This window comes from Gordionus sp. m RMFG-2023, chromosome 3, assembly GCF_954871325.1.
Source record: "Gordionus sp. m RMFG-2023 chromosome 3, tfGorSpeb1-WG-v2, whole genome shotgun sequence".
In the NCBI taxonomy this organism is placed as follows: domain Eukaryota; kingdom Metazoa; phylum Nematomorpha; class Gordioida; order Chordodea; family Parachordodidae; genus Gordionus; species Gordionus sp. m RMFG-2023.
Window position 1 is genome coordinate 30,492,957 of NC_088777.1, and position 21,142 is coordinate 30,514,098.

At 27.7% G+C, this 21,142-nt stretch overlaps 1 protein-coding gene across 9 annotated transcripts in view; it reads right to left on the bottom strand.

Annotated features, from left to right (window-relative positions):
- Nucleotides 1-3,631: 3,631 nt before the first annotated feature.
- LOC135927626 (PP2C-like domain-containing protein CG9801) overlaps nt 3,632-21,142 on the bottom strand; it is a 77,445-nt gene continuing 59,934 nt past the window's right edge. For 6 of the 9 annotated variants that reach the window (XM_065463737.1, XM_065463738.1, XM_065463735.1 and 3 more), the window contains 4 exons: nt 12,966-13,132; nt 7,289-7,455; nt 6,448-6,554; nt 3,632-3,808 (listed from right to left, as the gene is read on the bottom strand). In XM_065463737.1, coding sequence (XP_065319809.1) covers nt 3,666-3,808; nt 6,448-6,554; nt 7,289-7,455; nt 12,966-13,132 — 584 coding nt within the window. In that variant the 3' untranslated portion in view covers nt 3,632-3,665. Of the gene's footprint in view, nt 3,809-6,447; nt 6,555-7,288; nt 7,456-8,955; nt 9,085-12,882; nt 13,133-21,142 lie in introns of those variants that run through there. The other 3 variants (XR_010572126.1, XM_065463741.1, XM_065463740.1) reach the window with 3 other exon arrangements.

The following is a 21,142-nucleotide window of genomic DNA, read 5'->3' on the forward strand; positions in this document are numbered from 1 at the left end:
TACAAATCATAACCATATCTTCTATAATATATAATAAATACATTTTTTAAATGTATCAATATGTTATTATAATTTAGTAGACCATTCTCAATGACTTTATAATAATACTATCCAGAATAATTTCAATAGTAATATAATCCTTTCACAAACATCAAAACCAGAAAAATATAAATATTAATGGCATTTATTTAATATAAAGTCACTTTTAAGTCTTTTGAACGTATATTCTAGAAAAAAGATTTAGCTCTGGGAGGGGTCCAAACCCGAAAACCACCCCCGTAGCTACGCCACTGTCCTCATATATGTAGGTCAGCCTAAAAAATGAAGACTCCTCTGGATTTTTTGGAAACAGTTCATTATACATATGACGAGATCCTACTGCGTCTCCGAGCATTTTTCCTGAAAAAATTTCCTTATTATTTCTAAGATTTTTTATATCTCACTATTAGCACGTATTTTTCAATCCTGCCAGCCTGCTCATGGATAAAAATCTTGATAGAATGAATAATTAATTTTAAGTTCGGAGAATTATATTGACTATAGCCCACCCTACCCATAGACAGAATTGGTATACGCTCACTTCTCATACGTGCCACAATCATCAAGTTTATGACATATCAGGCCATCGACCTTTGGAAAGAAATAAAGATCCTTCTTTAGTCAACCCTTCTTAAAGCATTGCAGAGACTGGGATTTATCGCTGGTTTACAATTCTGTCGCATTTCTTAAACCGAGAATCCGACCTCTTGAACATTTCCTTTTATTTTCAACTTCTGAAAGCGATTATTAATTGAAACCATCTCTTCAAATAATCTTGCCTTCGTCACGCAATTGGATTCAGACTTAATTTCGATATAGTCAAACCCTGCCCGTCCGAAAACCCGGCCTTCAAGCAAGGAAAATTAAAAAAATTAATGGGAGGATCGAGCAATTTTTTTCAAGCCGTACAATTTAAATTAAATAGGGCCTAGCAAGACATCAAAATTTTGATATACATTTTTTAAAGCTAATATTTTGATTAATACTATTTTAAAATAAATTACAATATGGTTATATCTTTGTATTTTAAGATCTGTCTAACTAAAATAAAGAGGGGTGATGTAATATACACTTCAAACTATTTCTATAAATAATATATTAAATTCACAAAAAATACTATTTTAAAATAAATTACAATATGGTTATATCTTTGTATTTTAAGATCTGTCTAACTAAAATAAAGAGGGGTGATGTAATATACACTTCAAACTATTTCTATAAATAATATATTAAATTCACAAAAAATACAATTTATTAATGACATGAACCAATTACAAATATAGATATCAAATACAATTGATTTATAAAAAGTTGTTTTAGAAATATAGTCATAGAGAGCCTAATTAATATCGGAGAAAAATTAGATATAGATATTAAAAATACGATGGCCAGAAAATTCGTACTAAAAAATTATATAGCCGGTCGGACTGGCCGGCCTTAAATTTATTTTTGTAAAATTTTTATAGGCCGAACAACTTATGCAAAAATTCTCATCGGGCTGAAGTAGTCCGGGCTTTGCAGAGCATTGTTAGTAATACACTCATATTCATTATTTAAAACTCCTGTTAACTCAAAAGGTCACTAAACCCTGCATGCGAAAATGAAAAGACAGATTTCTTAGATATATTAAATGCAATGACACTATATCTTATCCTTGTAATCTTATGGAATTCCTTCTACCCTCCAACTGACTGGACTTAGCAACCAGATGGTAAACGTCTTGATTGCTCATCCAAGATCCCATAGAAGAGTAATGAGTTCTTAATCTGGAACTTTTCTTGTGTATATCCATTAGCATCCTTCAACCAAAATCATGATGCTATAGCTGAAGCAGAATGGAGCAAATGTATCAACTATTTATGCGTTGTCCCAATCATTTATTAATATTAATAATTGTTATATCTCCAATTTTATTTGGCACCCTAACTTCTTCCGGGATCTAGGGTATCACATTATATCTAAGACCTAAAATCGAAACTGTAAAAATCATATCTTGAGTGACTTAGTTAATGTAAAGTCTATTGTAATCAGATTGAACAAATAGAATAATGTCATAAAAACGTTTATCCAATAAAATTGCGAATACAAATATTATTATAATGTCGTAAAAACGTTTATCCAATATAATTGAAAATACAAATATTAGTGAACAAAGATAAATCTTAATATTCCCAGAAATCGAATAATTTTTTGCCAATTATAAAAAAAGTCATGAAAACGTCAGTCACGTCATAAACGAAGGCCCACAAAGAGCCGTAATTAATATAATACAAGCTAACTATATTAATTTTATATTCTTCGTTGATGGTTAAACATTCATTAATAAGTAGAGTCTTTAACCAATTTTACGTCACATGACCTCCTAATATCGGGCAACAACCATTATCTATCAATCCACGTTCTAGGCTTAAAATCCTATCGAAAAACCGAGTTCAAAAAAATGCCCCCATATACCTTCTTGTACAAATTATATAAACTTCATATTGCCACTAATTTTGCAAAAAAAATAGTGAATATAATTATATGTACAAGTATTATACCTCAAATAAATTTATATTTTTCATTTAAAAAGTATAAATATTACATAATTATACGTAAAATTAGTTATATCAGGAGACAAACAGTTTTTTAAAGCATATTGAAACATGGGGATTAGAAGCTCTTTAAATGGCTGGAAACGAGGTGCTCGGAACCTAGGAGAAGTAAAGTGAGCCAGGATTATTTGTTCAGTCGAGAAATGAATCCTGAGAGGAAATAAAATCATTAAATTGTTCACATAATATATAATCAAGATTTATTTACAATTATTTATATTTAAAAAATTTGGCGATATTATGCAACTAAATTTTTATACATTTAAATAATGAGCTTCGTCGATTGTGGGCTAGAAATATTTTTTGGATGGATAGAAGTAAAGTTAAACATTAAAATTTTTTTGAATAAAAAATATTAAACATATATTAATCTATATAATAGATACTTTAAAAAAATATATACTACAGGGTTAGTACTTTAAACTATATTATTTGTAGCGAATTCTTATTTTTAAGTTTATCATAAATGCAAATATTGATAAAATGTAAATGTATAAATAGGGAAATATTTGGTATTGGTGTCATAAATGATAAATAATAGATTGCACTTGCCTTAACGCCAGGCCATATATTATGGCAAAATCTTAAATAAATAAAATGGTAGATATTTATAAATAGAACCAAGATTAAAAATAGTGAAATATAAGATGAGACTGCTAAAACGAAGTTCAATAACACTAGTTGAGACAGAATAATAGGATTTTAGAAAAACAAAGAGATAGATTTAAAAAACTAAAGTATATATTTATAGAAATTATTTGGGAGATATCAATTTTTATAGGTGTTGGTGATATTTATCATTATCCCTTATAATAAAATTACCTTATTTATTCATATTATTAACCATATATTCTATTAGAGAGGAAGATCTAACATCAAGAAATTTTGTTACTTAAATAGGTTTGTTACTCCATAGTTAAGAGTTTTCATTAAAATTAGTTAGGCAGCGATTCAGTGATAATTAAAAAAATGATGATCATATAATATTTTAAGAATAGTTTTGTATCAGTAATCATCGTCAGAAATCAATTTTTATAAATGTATCTTATAAGCCACGATTGTTGCGTGATCCAATTTTCCTGGGGCAGCAAATAACTCTCTTCTAGCCATTTTTCGTCTAGCTCTTTGATATTCAAAACGTCGTGATTCGTCCATATCTTTAGTGTTTCCTAGTTCTTAATTTTAAAAAGGTTTATTTAAAAGGTTTTTTGTTTGTTTAGCTTCGTCATAATATAAGCTAAAATCAACTGGTCATAAGAAATTTAGATATTCGGTTTACAATCTAGACTTAAAATGTAATTTTCTTTCCATTTAGAGCATTAACCATTTATTTTATGAAAAACAATATTTTTGCTTATTTATTATACTATCTTCCCTTTTTCTATATTTTCTCAAAATGTTGGCTTTTGCCTCAACGTGGGAGGAAGGAGATAATATTTTTGAACGAATGGAGGTTAAAAAGTCTCTGACGTGGGTGAACTGATCATAAGGGCAGATGGGAAAAATGCCACGAGGCCAGGACAAAATTCAGATAATTTTTGGGGCTGATTGAAGAAAATGTTATATTAAAAAATTCATTAAATTTTATATAATAAACAAAAAAAATGAATCAAAAACTTTTCATAACATAGGAATTACATTCACATGCATTTATTTGTAAATATTAATTTTGTTAGCTCAGGTTTTTTATTTTAAAAAAGTATTTATTATATTATAAGTATCGATGTTTACATAAAGGTATTTTATAATAATGGCAACGGACAGAATATATTATTATCAGAAAATCTATCAGCTATTAATTATTTGGATTATTATAGGCGGAAACACCTCAATTCTATAATGATCAATAGGGTTATTAGGTCGTTCGTCTCTACATTTTGAATATATTTTTGTAAGATTAATTCTGTGAAAAGATCATTCACATTCCATAAAAATATTCCCAGGTAAAATTTTATCAGTTAATAGTTTATTTAATTTGAGTGCCATATCTTTTGCTTTACTTTCAATTGAAATAAAATTGAAATTGATAATTTGGCAAATTCAACCATAGTCTATGCAGTAATAATATCAATATTTTTTGTTTAAGTAGTGCGATAATGACCCAATTATTTCAAAAAAAGTGTACTATTATAATGTTTTTAAATTATAACAAGTTTTCAATAAATGATTATGCCTCTGAATAAGCTTTAACTTCATACGATTGTGAATCTATTATAAGACTCTTATTATAACAGGTTGCAAGAATCTTCTCCATATATTCATGTATCTGTATTTTAATCTGCTCCCAAAATTATCTATATTTTAATAGACCCTTAAAATTATCTGTATTTTGCCCCGGTCTCGTGGGCATTTTGCATATCCACTTATGGCCAACCCTGTCATCATGGATTTAAGGACATCTGCTAAATGAAGGGAATATATGTGATAGTTATGTCAATTGTGGCAAGGTGGAAGGATCTTGCTAGGTTTAAAAGGGAAGGGTGGTTGGAGAAGTATGCTAAACCCCCTCCCCCCAATTGCCCTGTTTATGTAGAAACTGGAAGTGACTCTAACCATGAATTGCAGAAAGGTATGATTATTATTGTTCAAATGAAAAGTGACTCATGTGAATATAAATCATACTGAGCCTAAATTCATGAAATAGACATTTTGTAGACGTAGAGAAGTTGTGTGATAGAGTACCGCATAAAGTTACAAATGAGAGTCAGGCGTAGAAAATTGGTTCAAAGAATAAGAGCCATGTACGTGGAGGAACACATGGTGGTCAAATCAACGGATGGGGATAGTAAAAGTTTTGAACAAGGTTTTGTCTAGAGCACCTTGTTATTTATCATAGTAATGGAGGTGGTGACTAGAGAGATACGTAAAGTACTTCCATGGGAGTTCTTGTATGCAAATTATCCGTAACGATGAAGAAAAGTGAAACGAACTTTAAGAATAAAATGCCTATTTTTAAACGTTATTTAAGAATAAATAGATAGAACCATACTTTAAAAGCTACTTTTGCTACTTAAAAAATTATTTAAATCTTAATTACTATTCTATGATATATTATATAGATAATAGTCAGAGACCTGCAGCGGTTAAATTTTGAAGCCTGAACACATCATGGGGTTTAAAAAAATTTCAAACCCGGGTAGAATTTTTGTTAAAATATTTGTGGCCCGATCCCAGTTTTCCTAATTTTAAGCCCTGGCCCCGAACTTTCAATATTTCGTTTGTTTAAATTATTTTAGAAGTATTATATAAATGGTTACAAAGTGAAACACAAATATAAGCAGAATGTTAAATGATCCATTATATAATCCAACTAATTAATTGATTTACCTACCTGATTTGTAATTATTTATAAGCCGGTCCCGATTTATTAAATGATATAATTTTAAATCGGCTCCGGACTGGATTTATTTATTTTCAGCTGATATTTTAAATTTCCCCTAGAAACATTTTACAAAATTATTATTAAAAATTACGAATTTTTAAATATATTTTTTTAGAAAAAATTCAGCCCGAACGTGAAAATGGGAAAAATTTAAATCTAGGCCAAACCTAAAAATTTGATTTCTGCAGGTCTTTGCAGTTGATACTTATTATAATTAATCTAAAACAAAAAGTAGCGCGCTCCTAGCAAAGATAGTTAATAGCTCTGGATAGATTATGATAGCGCATGTGAAATCTTCGAAACCACAAATAGTAAACAATTTCATAAAACGTTTATACTCTCATTAAATTATAAACAATTTCATTCACGAAAAATAAAAATGCAATCCAAATAACAAAAGGAAAAATTAATTTTTATTGTACTATTTATAACCTTCTATAAAATTTTTAGGGTTTTCCAAAATTCGCCTCTTGCTTTCGGTCACTTTAACGCAGTAATTGAGAAGTCTAGCACAGAGATCTCTAGCCGTTAATGAGTTTCTGAATGGTATATAGGTAGTAAAACACATTCAATAATATTTTTTTATTTTCAAATCGTTTTGTTTATTTTGTTCTTCTTGCTATACCTAAAATGAAATATTCGTTATTCAATTTTATTCGATTCGATAACAACATTATTCGATTTGAATAAGGAAAATATATTATTCGTGAAATAATTTTTTATCCATTATCGGATCGAATTATTCAAAATTATTCGTATAATTTAAAATTATTTAAGTATTTAACATGTTCCTTATATGGAACATTTTATTTTTTTACTTTATTTCCCAACAACTATAAATGACTTTAATTTTAATAATTTAATTTTTACAGAGTTTGAAAAATTTTTTAAAGAAAAAAGATTTTTGATCAAAATTTACCTAAAATTCCAAATAAGTTTAATAATTTTTTTTTTTAATTTTCATGAATAAAAAATCTTTCAAAATGAAATCACATTTTTGTTAAATGTGATTTTATCATTTTTAAAAATATTTTTAAAGAATTTATTTTTCGTATCGAATCGAATATAAATAAGGAATTATTCAGTACAATTATTCGATTTGGAAATATGAATAATGCAAATATTCAATTCAATTTGTATTTTTGTAGGTATACTTCCTACATTTTATATTATTCACTTTTAAAAATTTATTTTTGCTTCCCTGAATATTTTTTCATAACAAACTTTAGTCAAAATTAATAAGGTTAGCAAAATTTTATTTAAATCATGTTACCCAATGAGGTTATTAGGTAGAAATACGTCTTCCTCAATGGGATCTTGCAGATTCCATTCAAGATTAATCCTAGATAAGTCTTTATATGCTTCCTTTACATCATTAATATTACCGAAATATTTTTCCAATTCGCCTATGTTTTGTATATCCAAAATTATGCACCCCATCTGTTTTATAATATTTGTTTATTATTATAAATTTAAATTTTAGCTAATTTTCAAAAAGAAATGGTTGTCTATATTTAAAAGTAAATCTTTGAGATATGAAGCAATTTATATTTATATATCAGGGACCTAAACTGTTATCTATAAAGGTTCCGGCTTGGTTTGATTAAGGTTCAGGGGTAAAAAAATTCCGGTTTTAAAAAAATAATAAATTTTTTATATTTATATAAATTTTTCTTAAATAAAAATAAGAAAAACACTCAACATGAAATAATACTTGATAAGAATATGAGTGTGTAAAGATTAAAATAAATATGTGTAAGAGGGCGATTTAGGGTTAAAGCCTTTAGGCTTATTAATAATAAAAAAAACTTGCATTCAATTTAATAAAACTAAATGGATTACCGAAAGACTAAAATAAATTTAGAAAAAGCAATAACAATTTAAGAGTTAAATCCTATCTATCTTCTCCAAAGTTTAAAAAACAAAAAACTAATCACTATAACTGAAAAATAAAAATAGAGTGAAGAATGTAAAAAAAATAATAACTAACTAGGGAAAGTGTTACTTATCAAATATATTGTTTTAAATTACCCATATATAAAAGAAAACGGGTTTACACCGGTGCATATAAATTAAGTTCGGTTTGCTCTGTTTGGCGATTTGCTATAAGGGTTTGGTTATTTGAGAAAATTATAAAGGTTAATTCTGCTATAAATCGCTCCGGGTCCCTGATATTAATATTGCAATACAAAGTACAAATATAATCTAAACTCCAATCTAATAGTTTGATGTGTTTGTTGTACACTTTTAATAAAAATAATTGTAATTTAAAGCTTCACAAAATATCTTTAAAAAAATACTAGCGATAAACGTCGAATGAGTACTAGAGTGATCTTAATCATATTTTGAATTTAAGATAATCGATGTCTTAAATTATAAACTAATAAAAATATCAGAGACCTGCAGAAGTACCATTTGTACAACCCGGCCCGAATTTGTTTTCAAAATTTTTTTCCAGCCTGACTCGGGTTTTCAGGGTTGTATTTTTTAAAAAAAATATATTATATTTATTTTTAAATTTATAGCTAATAATGGCGATTTAAAATATTTGGTTTTAAAATATAAGGGCCCGGGTATTTTTTTAAAAAATTTTCAGGCCCGGCCAGGGCATATTTAAAAAACACCGCTCGGACCGTATAACCGGGGCGAGCCTGCAGGTCTCTGAAAACGATCATAGTTTTTTTTAAGTTTTGTACAATAATAAAATCCATGAATCTTAAGGTCTAATCAAAATCAATAATATATTTTTTAAAATATTGTATACATAAGTGTGTTTTAAATTTAAGAAAATATTTAAATATCTGTGTGAAAAAATATGAATGCAAGAGGAATATCTAAACCATATTCATTTAAATTAATTTTAACATTTTGCTAGATATAATAATTCTTTATTAAAAACGAATTCAATTTAAAATGATGCATAATTTATAATAAAATATAGGCTTTTTAAAATAGGGATATCTTGCAGTTTATGAAAATGTTATATTTCTTCGAAAAGTATTTAATAAATATTTGCATTTTTCGGCTACGAGGGGGAAGGTGGCCCCCTTCTGACTACTTGCCTGACTGCTAAATAAATGTTTTAATACTAATATTAATATAATTGTATAAAAATATAAATTATGATTTGGTGTCACTTTCATGCCACACATTATCACGCCAACATTTTATCAAGACAACACTTTATCGTACATTTGGTCACATGGCACTTGATAACGTGACATCTATACATTTTGAAAATCAATTATTTTTATTTAAATAAATATTTGTTCACTCAAATTCCTTTATCTAGGACGGGCAAAAATTTTGCCATTTAGGATAAATTGCTAATAAATTGGCCCATAAAAAAAATATAAAATCCAGTTCGATCAATTTTTTAAAAATATTGTATAATATTATTTAATCAGTAATCATAAAATAAATTATTTAACATTCATATTTTCAATTTACCAAGTGAATTACTTCACAAAATACAACCAAATTGATTTAAAATAACGAAATTTTAAAAATCCAGGCCATAAAATGATCAAAATGTTAAAATCCAAGCCAAGGAAAAATAAGCCAGACTAGTTTTTAATTTTTTAAAAAAAAATATTACAAAATTATTAAATAAAAATGAATATATATATATAAGTATCGAAGGTTCTAAAAAGAGCTTAATTTAGTAATGAGTGTGTTCCTAAAAAACAAGTATAATTATGTTTAAAAGTTTCAAGTTGAAGTTTTTAGAAATATAGATGGTATTCGTTTTTCAACTCTATCATGTCTCTGATTTAAATATAAAAATTATTTGTATATTTCTAGTATTCTTGAGTGAAATTTAGAATTTAACTTCATGAATACCTATTTAAATAAGATATTTCTCAACTGTAACGAAATATGATTGACCAATTTGCTGAACTTTTAAGCTCCGTCACGTTGGCCGAACGATTGGAAGCACTAACGATGAATCATATGCCATTTTTAATGCTTCAATCCGTATAGAAGCCGAATTTAAGGAAAAAAAGTATAAGCAAAAATAAAAACTTGTGCCAACTTCACGTTTAAAAGTTGATTGAAAGCACTAACGATAAAATATATAAATCATTCTTTTGCTTTGTTAGTAGAGGTTAGTGCTTCAATCACTATTGCAGCTGAATCTAAGAATAAAAAATTATTTGCGAAAAAAACAAAAATAAACAATAAGGCGGCTAACCAAAACAAAAACTATAGTTGTACTAAACATCCGTTCCCAATTATTTAGTGCTTCAGTTACTAATTTGGTAAACCGCTATATGGAAAAATAGTTATATGCTAAATAAACGTTTTGAGGTCAAATTTTGGCCAGCAAAACTATGGAAGCACTAACGATGAAATTTATTTCATTCTTTAGTGCTTCGTTAGTATAGGTTAGTACTTTAATCAGTTTAGTAGCCCCTGTTAAAATAAAAGTTATTAAGGAAATAAACAGAGGTCACACACTAAAACAAAAAATAGAGAAACAACAAACACTCTATTTCGCCATTATTTATTAATAATTAGTAAATTAAAAATCAGTAATTAATTTAGTTAACCGCCTTATAAAGAAAAAGTTATTCAAGGTCAAATTTTGATCAGCGAAATTATGAAAGCACTAACGATGAAACATTTATCAATCTTAAGCGCTCCTAACATTTTAATACTCAAATATGGTAAATGATCTTCGGAAATAATTGATAGGCTAAGTGCAAAAGGTCAATAAGCATTTTTAATTACTTGTGACTTTTTATAGGGTTCCCAAACTAACGGAATTTAAATTTTACTAATTAAGCACTAAATAATGGTTGAAATAAGATGTTTGTCGCTGATATATTTTTTGTTTGTTAAAAATTTTTAATTTAAATTCGGCTAATAAACTGATTCAAGCACTAACCTTACTAACAAAGCACTAAAGACTTATATAAGTTTCATCATTAGTGTTTCCAATCGTTAGGCCAACTTCACGCCTAAATCGTAACGTCATAACTTTTATTTAGCTTATAACTTTTTTCTATAAAGTTTAACCAAATTACTTGCAAAATTTTAAATTACTAATTAAGCACTAAATATTAGCGTAAACCGGATGTTCAATACTACTATAGTTTTTGTTCTGACACGTCGCCATTATGTTCTTTTTTTTGCAAATAACTTTATTCTTAAATTCGGCTACAAAAATGATTGAAGCACTAACCTCTCCTATCGAAGCACTAAAGAATAATATAAGTTAATCGTTCGGCCAACTTTACGCCTAAATCATGACGATATATTTTTTATTTAGCTTATAACTTTGTGCAGTTAACTAAATTAGTAGCGGAATTTAAACATATTAATTAAACACTAAATATTGGCGAAAACTAAATGTTTAATGCTTTTATAGTTTTTGTTTTGGCACATTTGTTTATTTTTGTTTTTTTTAACAAATAACTTTTTGTTCTTAAAATTCGGCTACAAAAGTGATTGAAGCACTAAGCTCTACTAACGAAGCACTAAAGAATGATATAAGTTAATCGTTCGGCAAACTTTACGCCTAAATCATGACGATATAATTTTTATTTAGCTTATAACTTTGTGCAGTTAATTAAATTAGTAGCGGAATTTAAATATATTAATTAATCACTAAATATTAGCGAAAACTAAATGTTTAATGCTTTTATAGTTTTTGTTTTGGCACATTTGTTTATTTTTGTTTTTTTAGCAAATAACTTTTTGTTCTTGAATTCAGCTATAAAAGTGATTGAAGCACTAAGTTCTACTAACGAAGCACTAAAGAATGATATATATTTCATCATTAATGCTTTCAATAAACTTTTAAGCTTGAAGTTGGCACAAGTTTTTATTTTTGCTTATAACTTTTTTGCCTTAAATTCGCCTACTATACGGATCGAAGCACTAACAAGCACTAAAAAATGGTATGATTCATCGTTAATGCTCCCAATCGTTCCTTCATGGAGCTAGATTTTTAAAATAATTCAATTTTTTAAGTTTAATTTCTTTTGAAAAATAAATAATAATTTTATAATATTTAAATAAGTGTCCGGCAGAGGTCAAATTTTAAGTCCTGGTTTAGATTTTAGAATATTTTTGCCCGGTCCAATTTTATAAATATTTTAATTTAAATAATTTTGGCAGTATATTTTGTAAATAATTTAAAAGTGAAATTAAAATGTGAGCAGTAAATGAATACTAAATGATTCTTTTCTTTATGTGTTTTTCTCCTGATTAATTAATATAATTTAAAATTATGATAAAAAATTTGGCCACCACTCTCGGGTTTGTATTTTAAAAATATAACCATTTTATGAGTATTCAACCTAACAAAATTTTTGGCCCTTCTTAGAAAAAGAAATCTGAGGACAAATATTATTAAATATTTGTAATTAGAATGTGATTAAATATCGTGAGGCGAAATGTCTGCGCGATAAATTTGAGCATAATGATGTATACTGTGACGAAATATTACCAACTGAAAATAAAAGCTCTTACTGAAATCGGAAAAATTATATTTTGATTTTAAAAAATGGAGGGGTTTACTGAATCCTAGGCAATTATATTTTTAAGAATATTGACAAGTATTAAGAAAATTCACAATTTAAAAATACAAGGAAAATAAAGCTTTTATAATCTGCAAGCTCTGATAAGAATAATAAACTTGATATTTCGAAATTTACTTTTAAATTTCAGCTTTACATACTTAAAAAATATACAAAATATGTTAAGATAGTTTCAACAGATATTTTTTTTTTAAATTTAACATTCAAAAATAAAACTTGCATTTTTTGTTTAATAAAACATTCTTTTTATCAACATAGTACAAATTTAACCATGCTTATTTTAGACAAAAATTCTCATATTTTTTTTATTAGGACATACCCTTACTAGGCAATGAAGGGTTAAATAACTCGAATACTTAAACGACGTCAAAGCCAAGTAAAGGTGGGTTGGGGTAATTTTACGTGTAATAAGGTTAATCTGTGCCTTTGCAAAGGTGATATATCGGGTTTGCAAGTAAGATCGATGCTTGGTAGGAGATTATTATCCCAATCTATTTTATTGGATTTCCCGGAGCTCCATATATTAGACCAAATTTTGCTGTAATTTATGACCAAATTATTTTTGGCATCTGCGAATATATTTTATCAAATAAATTTATATATTAAACTCGATTTCCAAATCTTTTTCTTTTAAGTTAATTGGCATTTAATCCTTATTTATAACTCTCTAGCATCGTATTAATAAATTTTTACTAGTGGGAGGAATTTTTCAGATATGTTAGACACCAATCTCTCATCATGAAACAATTACTTTTTATGTGATAACAAATTCTACAACCAAATCGAAGGATCTGACTTTCTCAAAATTTTTTAAAAAAAAATCTTTAATCCAATCTCTCCAAGTCCTAAATATTGATAAAGATATACTGACGATACATTTATTGTTTAGCCACATGATCATAAATCTCTTGAAATTTTTAAAAATAAAATAACAATATTCATCTTATCATTAAATTCACTATGGAAATTGAATCCAATGACCAAAATATTTTCTTAGATATTATCAAATAAGGAAAGCTTGATGGTTCATTCGAATACCGCGTTTACAATAAGCCTACAAATACTAACCTTATTTACATCCCAATTCTTATCATCCTTCGCTAAAAATCTCAATAATCAAATCCCTTTTCCATCAAGCCTACAAATAAGTGTATTTTTACCTTTAGAATTAAAAAATCGAAATAATATATACTTATAAAAAAACGAATACAGTTCAAAAACTACAAATAAAGCGTCAAAAAATCAAAATAATATATCCGAAAATATTTGAGGCGAATTATATATCAATCCCTATATTAATAACATATCTAAGATTAGCAAATTACTAAAAAAAAACATTTGGCTATCAAACCAAACCACCACCAAAACTTATGAATTTTATTTTCAATCCCAAATGTCCCATCTCAGTCACCTATAATGACCAAGTTACATTTTCTTGTAGTAAGTTCAAACCTGTCGCACAATCAAAACGCGATCAAAAGAGCATTAATATCACATAAACAATATTCAAGTCTCAGCCCTAGCGGAGTACATACAATATACACTTATCCTAATTAGGGCTGTACAGATCAGGGTCGGTCAAATACGTTCGGTCAATTAAACGATATTTGACCAGTCAATTGACCGACATGCCAAACCTGGTACAGATATTAATATCGATATAGAATAGGAGCCGATATTAGACTTTTTAAGAAATTTAACCGCTACCGATTTTATACATATTTTTATTTAATTTTAATAAACATTTTTATTTATTTTTGAACTAATTTTCCTTTCTCGTAATAAACCTTCATAACTCCCATATAAAAGCGTGAAGGAAGGGGTCACTTATAAAATAAAAATGTTTAATGTTTACTTTACATTTTTTAACGATAGAAGTAAAGTATATTAAAATAAACTAATATAAAAGATTACCAAAAATTTTTGTGTACTTTTATTTTTATTTTGTTTTTATTAAGAAAGAACTTATAGTAAATAAAAATCATTCGAATTTAAATTTATCAATATTTTCTCTCCAAATTTTAATTATTTCATTAATTGATATTCATGTTTAATTTATTTTTATTTTAATAAAGATTCATAGTTTGTTAAACAAAAAATTCCACTGGCGTATCCAGGATTTTGCTATGGGGGGGCACTATTAGGTGAATTTTTTCCCCATAAATTTTGTTGGAGATCATTTAGTCCATATATGGTAGATCTTTTGCTATATTAGATTTTTATAAAAATAATTTTGGGTTAAAATACCTTAATTTAAAAAATTTTGAATTATAGTCGTTTATTTTAAAGAGTGATTAATATTACTTTCAAATTCTTCATTATAATGATATATTGTATATATTTTTGGAGAAGTGAAGGAAGTGAAGGAGAGAAAATTTTATTAGCTTATAATGGTATTAACGAAAATAGGGAGATTTGCGATGGGGGGGGGGGGGGTAATTTCCACATTCCCTACCCCACCATGCCTGGAAAATTCATATAGTATATAAATTTATACTTATTTGTTATTTTTTAAGGGTTATAACTTAATAAAATATGACATTATTCTAGGAGTCATTTAAGAATAACTTAAGTTTCATAAATTGTTAAGACTAGTGACTAGTGTTATTGAACTGCTCGAGTTGAGCCGATTTTTAAAAACAGCGAACTCAATATTAATATAACGCAAGCCTGAAAATTTTTCTCATAGATGGCACAAAGTTAGGACTTCTATTAACGAAATCTTAAGGCTTAGGCAATATTTTTGTGGCTAAATCTTGAGTTAGCCGTTTTTAAAAATTGGCTCAAATTGAGCCATTTAACAACACTACCAGTGAATTGACATTTTTTAATACACTAATTCAAATATGTATTAAATGTATATAATCGGCGTATAAATCATTATAAAATAAATGTCTCGAAAAAGGACATTGTAAGGATAAAATTTTTAATAAAATTTGTTAAATTTAAATAATATATAAAATTAAATATTGGAGATATAGATTAATGCACGAAAATATTCTTAAGAATTATTGCATATATAAATTTTCAAAATATTCATAAAAAATATGGTGTATCTAAAAATTAGTTTTGTTATATGGCTGATTTGAGCCAATTTTAAAAACAACAAACTTAATATTTTAGCTATAAAAATTTGCCTAGATCTTAAGATTTTGCGAATGGGTGTTCAAGCCTTTGTGCCATCTATAAGCAAAATCTTCCGGCTTATGTAACATTTGTCTGGATAAAATATTGAGATAGCCGTTTTTAAAAATCGACTCAAATCGAACCGAACAACACTACTAAAAATAGTAAAAAAATAAGAGAAGTATATTATAAATTTATAATGTAAAAATCAATATTCTCGGGATTAAGCTAATTTTTCAATGATTTCACCAGTGCTTGGCGTTAACTCCCTCTCATCCAATCTATTTTTAGAGGTAGTATTTCTTACATATTGTTGTAGTTTTGTAATATTATGATATATATTTGTGCATATATATTATAAAATGTCAATCAAAAAGAATATATTTTATTTATTAGTTATTTTATCGAGAATTGATATTCAAACACTTGGTATTTTTTTGTTTACTTTTTTACTTTTGACTTTTGATAAATATATTATAAGGGATTAATTTTTTATGTTTTATTAGAAAAAACAAAAACTTTTATAAAAATGGAAATGATTTAATTTGATGTTTTACTTTGAAAATAGACTATTGGAAATTTTGTGATTTGAATAGAAATATTGTTATATTTGAAAAATATATATATAATAGATAGAAATAAAGAAATAGAAAAATTAAAGAAATATTAAATTGGTGCCGTGGATTTGTGGATAATTTTGCAAAAATAACAGCTCCATTATATGACTTATTAAAAAAAGGCGTTAATTTTGAATGGAAAATTGAACAAAGAAATGCTTTTGAAAATTTAAAGAGAAAAATTGGTGAGGAACCAATTTTAGTGTGTTTTAACAATGATTTGGAGATAATTCTTGCGGTTGATGCAGGGGCGGACTGGCGACGCTACGGCTTCGTGGGCATTTTTTATAGCGGCTTCATTTATATGGGGGCTTCGCCCCCTTCCCTTATATGGCTTCTTCGATTTACATGATTTTTATTACTTCTTATTTTTGAAAATAAGTTCAAAAGATTTACATTTTTAGTAAAAAAAAGAATAAGTATTTATAATTTATTTTTAAAAAATGCACATCTAAAATCATATTCACTACCAATATAAAATAATATTCATTGCACATATATATTTTTTTATATTAGATTTATAACGATATTGCACTATAAAATCAAATCATACATCTGTTAAATATAAAAATACATACTTAATATATCAAATCTATTAATTTTACACATATAATTATTGCAGTTATACAATATTACAGCGTATAAAATTGCTGCACTTATAAAATCAGGCACCGATCATATTGTAAATAGATATTAATAAAATTCAAATAAAAGAATTAAGGAAATATATAATTTTTACGTTAATAAATCTCTCATTAATTTTGAACCTTTACGCAAATATACAGGAATATCTTCTAGTTCAATCTGCGCCAATGGTTCTCATTCAACTGACATCATTAAAAACGCTTCTAATTTTTCTTGGTCAATATTAGATCTCAGCTTATTTTTGTAATTTTTAATTTACTAAATGTTTTCTCGCAATTAATTTGCGTAAATGACAAAGTTAAAATGTATTCATATGCCAATAAATTAGTGTCACTTGTATGCATATTGCATCTTTTAAAAATTTCATACGTGCATATTCAACATTTGTTACACTTATTATCACACTCTGAGTTATTATGATATTGTAATATTCCTTCTTCTTCATTTGGCTCCTCACTTGTTCATACGATCATCTTCCATTTCATTTATTCTGCTACCATATCTTTGAATATACTGGCAAATGAACGTTATTCGTTACGTAATTTAACACGCAATATATATATCTTTACTATTTATTTCATCAAGATAGAAATCCTGAAATCATACTTCCCAACCTCATCGGATTTTTCACACATTTTAAGAGGAAATTAAAAATTATTCTATCTGCTGAATATCCTCAGCAATATAAGATTTGCAATCTAAATTTTAAATAGTTAAACATTTTAAAAGGGGGTATATCATTAAATTATTTTTCTGGCATCCCCTTCCTTTAGAGCCTGGCATAATTTCCTTCTTTTTTCTTTTTTTCTCTTTAGCTTTCACCTTTTCTGGTGGTAAGCTCCTTCAACATCTCTCTCCACTTTATGTTATTCATACAATCTCTTATATCTAATTTATACTTCTTTATATTGGCTCTAACTTTATGGCCCCATTGAAGTTTTGGCCTTCCTCTTTTACGTTTGCTCATCACTTCCAAGCTCTCAACCTTATTTCCTATGTAGTTAGGCCTTCTCATTGTGTGCCCATACTACCTAAGTCTGTTTACCATTAACTTAGTCTACCTTTAAACTACTTAGTATTCTTGTACTGCGCACTTTATCCTTTCTTGTTACCCCAGCAATCATCCTCAGCATTCTCATCTCCATAGTTTGTAGACTTCTCTCGTCTGATTCCTTGGTTGGCCATGTTTCCGAACTATATAGAATAGTTGGTTGTATTATGGAACTGTAAATTTTTCCCTTTAATTTGTGTGGGATTCTTTTGTCAAATAGCACTTTTAACCACCCATGATTAATTTTATTCTTTATATCTTTTTGCCGTTTGTTTGTATAGTGGAGCCCAAATATTTGCAGCTTTCAATTGCCGATATCTGCCATTCATTTATATCAATACTCTCTGTTTCATCTCCTCCTATCACCATATATTCCGTCATTTCTCTATTTACTTTTAGTCCGTGCTTTTTTAGGATATTTATCTAATTCACTAATCTTTCTTTTATTTCATCCTTGGATTCGGCAAGTATCACAATATCATCTGCAAATATAATATTCCACAGGACTGTTTGAGGTATAGATTGTGCTAATACATCTATTACTGTAATGAAGAGAAGTGGGCTGAGAGCCGATCCTTGATGAATTCCTTCGGCTATTGTGAAGCCTGCTGAAGTACCTGTTGTGCTACGGACCATTGTTGTATGGCCCATATACATATCCTGTATTATTCTTATATATTTTTCGGGAACCTTTTGTGGCGTAGCGCCCACCAGATAAGTTTTCCGGGATTCTATCGAAGGCCTTTTCTAGATCGAGAAATTTTTTGCAGCTTTCTCCACTTATTTTAGCCAGATGAATTATTCTGTTTCACCCAAGCATCCATCCTTTAATCTGATTCACTGACCTGGATTTTATTTGATTTCAATGAATTAAGAACAAGAAATGTTGGCTATATTATTTCTACAATAAATCAATGTATAAAAATGTAATATAATGAATTAATCAAAATTTAGCTTTCACTCTACTCAAACGGAAGCGTTTTTACTTGAAAAAAAGCAAAGAAAAAAACGAGGTAATGATGTATAGCGTCAAGCGACGTTACTGGTATTTTATGCATTAAATTATAGTAAACGACATGACAATTGTCAAGGAATGTGATATTCAAATCATAGAGATATCATTAAAAATAAATAAATAGTAAATAATGTGAACATAATAATATATTTTTTTTCTAATCGGCCTCTTTTTTGATATTTTCCTCTGATCGGCCTCAAAAATCGACATTTAACGCGGCTTCGTGGGTAAAATGCCCACCTGGTCTTATGGCCAGTCCGCCCCTGGGTTGATGCATCCAATAAAGGTGTAGGAGATGCATTATTACATGTCATTGATGGTTTAGAGAGACCAATTATTTTTTTTTTCGAGAATATTTCATGAAGTTGAAACAAAGTACTCTGTTATAGAACAGGAGGCCTTAGCGATTATTTTTGGATTAACCAAATGTCGCGAGTATTTAATCGGGAAAAGATTTGTGATTTATACAGATCACAAGCCATTAATTCATTTGTTCAAGAAAGATAAAATTAATGATGTCTCCGAGGTTACAACGGTGGTTGTTACTTGTGGGAAGTTTTAACGTAGATATAAAATATCGGCGAGGTAGAGAAAATCATTTGCCAGATATATTATCGAGATTAGGGGCAGGTTGTGCTACTCCTGAAATAATTGATAACATGATTATTGAAGATAGATGCATTAGTGCGTACTCTATCATATATCTTAAAAGGAGGTCCCACAGATTGGGAAACTCTTAAAATGAACACTCTAAAAGATAAAGAATTGAGTCAAATAAAATTATTCTTGTTGGGTAAAAAACCGTGGGGTAATAATTATAAAAAAATTGAAAAAGAATTGTCCGTGGTGGATGATTGTGTAATGCGAGGAAATATAGCTATAATTCCTTTGAAATTACGCATTAAAATTGTGAATTTATTACATGCCGGACATCAGGGTCGAGATAAAATGAAATCTTGGGCTCGTGAATATGTATGGTGGCCTGGTATGGGTAAGGATATTGAAAAAATTACAAGGAAATGTGTTCCATGTAATACATGTGCAAATATGCCCCGCAAAGAGTTAGGACAACTATGGCCTAGATCAAAGAAACCGTGGGAACGTATTTATATAGATTTTTATGATTTGGATAAAAGATCATATTTTTTAGTGGTGGATTCATATTCAAAGTGGATAGAATATGCAGAGGTACATGGTTATACAACTAAAATTGTCAATAATAAATTAAGTGAATTATTTGCAAAATTTGGTTTGCCGGACAAAATAGTGTCTGATGGCCAGCCTTCATAAGTGAAAATTTTAAACAATTTTGTGATGAATTAAAAATACAACACATACTTACTCCACCTTATCATCCTAGCTCTAATGGTCAAGCTGAAAGGATGGTAGCTATTGTAAAAAATTGGATAAAAAAGGCTAAACAAGAAAAAAGTGATATTTGGTTAGCGCAATTATTTTACAATAATTCAAAAAATAAGGGAGTTACTCCTGTAGAGTTATTTTTGAATAGGAGAACAAGATTTCTTTTGGATTTTTTAACACCAAATGGAAGTAATAAAATATAACCTTGTGAAAAGGCCATTATAAAATTTCCGGTGGAAAAATTAATATGGGGTCGTATTTTTGATAATAAAGATCAGAAATGGGAGAAAGGTATTGTACTTGAAAATTTTGGAATAAAAATGAGTAAGGTTAAATTTTGTGACGGAAATATTGGGATACATCATAACGACCATATGAAAGTAAGGAATTAATAGTAAATATATTATTGTTAATTTTTATTTATTATGAATACCATATAAATGTATATATTGGTTATAAATCATTAATATTTAAAAAATACTCTATTAAATTAGATATATTTATTATAAATTATTAATTATAGGGAGAATATTAGTGAATATAGCTCCAACAAATGCTTAATTATTGAGAAAAATTAAGTTTAAATTGATTGGGAATTTAATTAGTGATTTATATATATATTGTGCATATATGTATTAAATTATGAAAATTTCTTAAATGTTCTCCATTAATTCTAAATTATTAATTATTGGGAAAATATGAGTAGATATAGTTTCAATAAATGCTTAATTATTGAAATTTATATAATGTTTTCCATTAATTA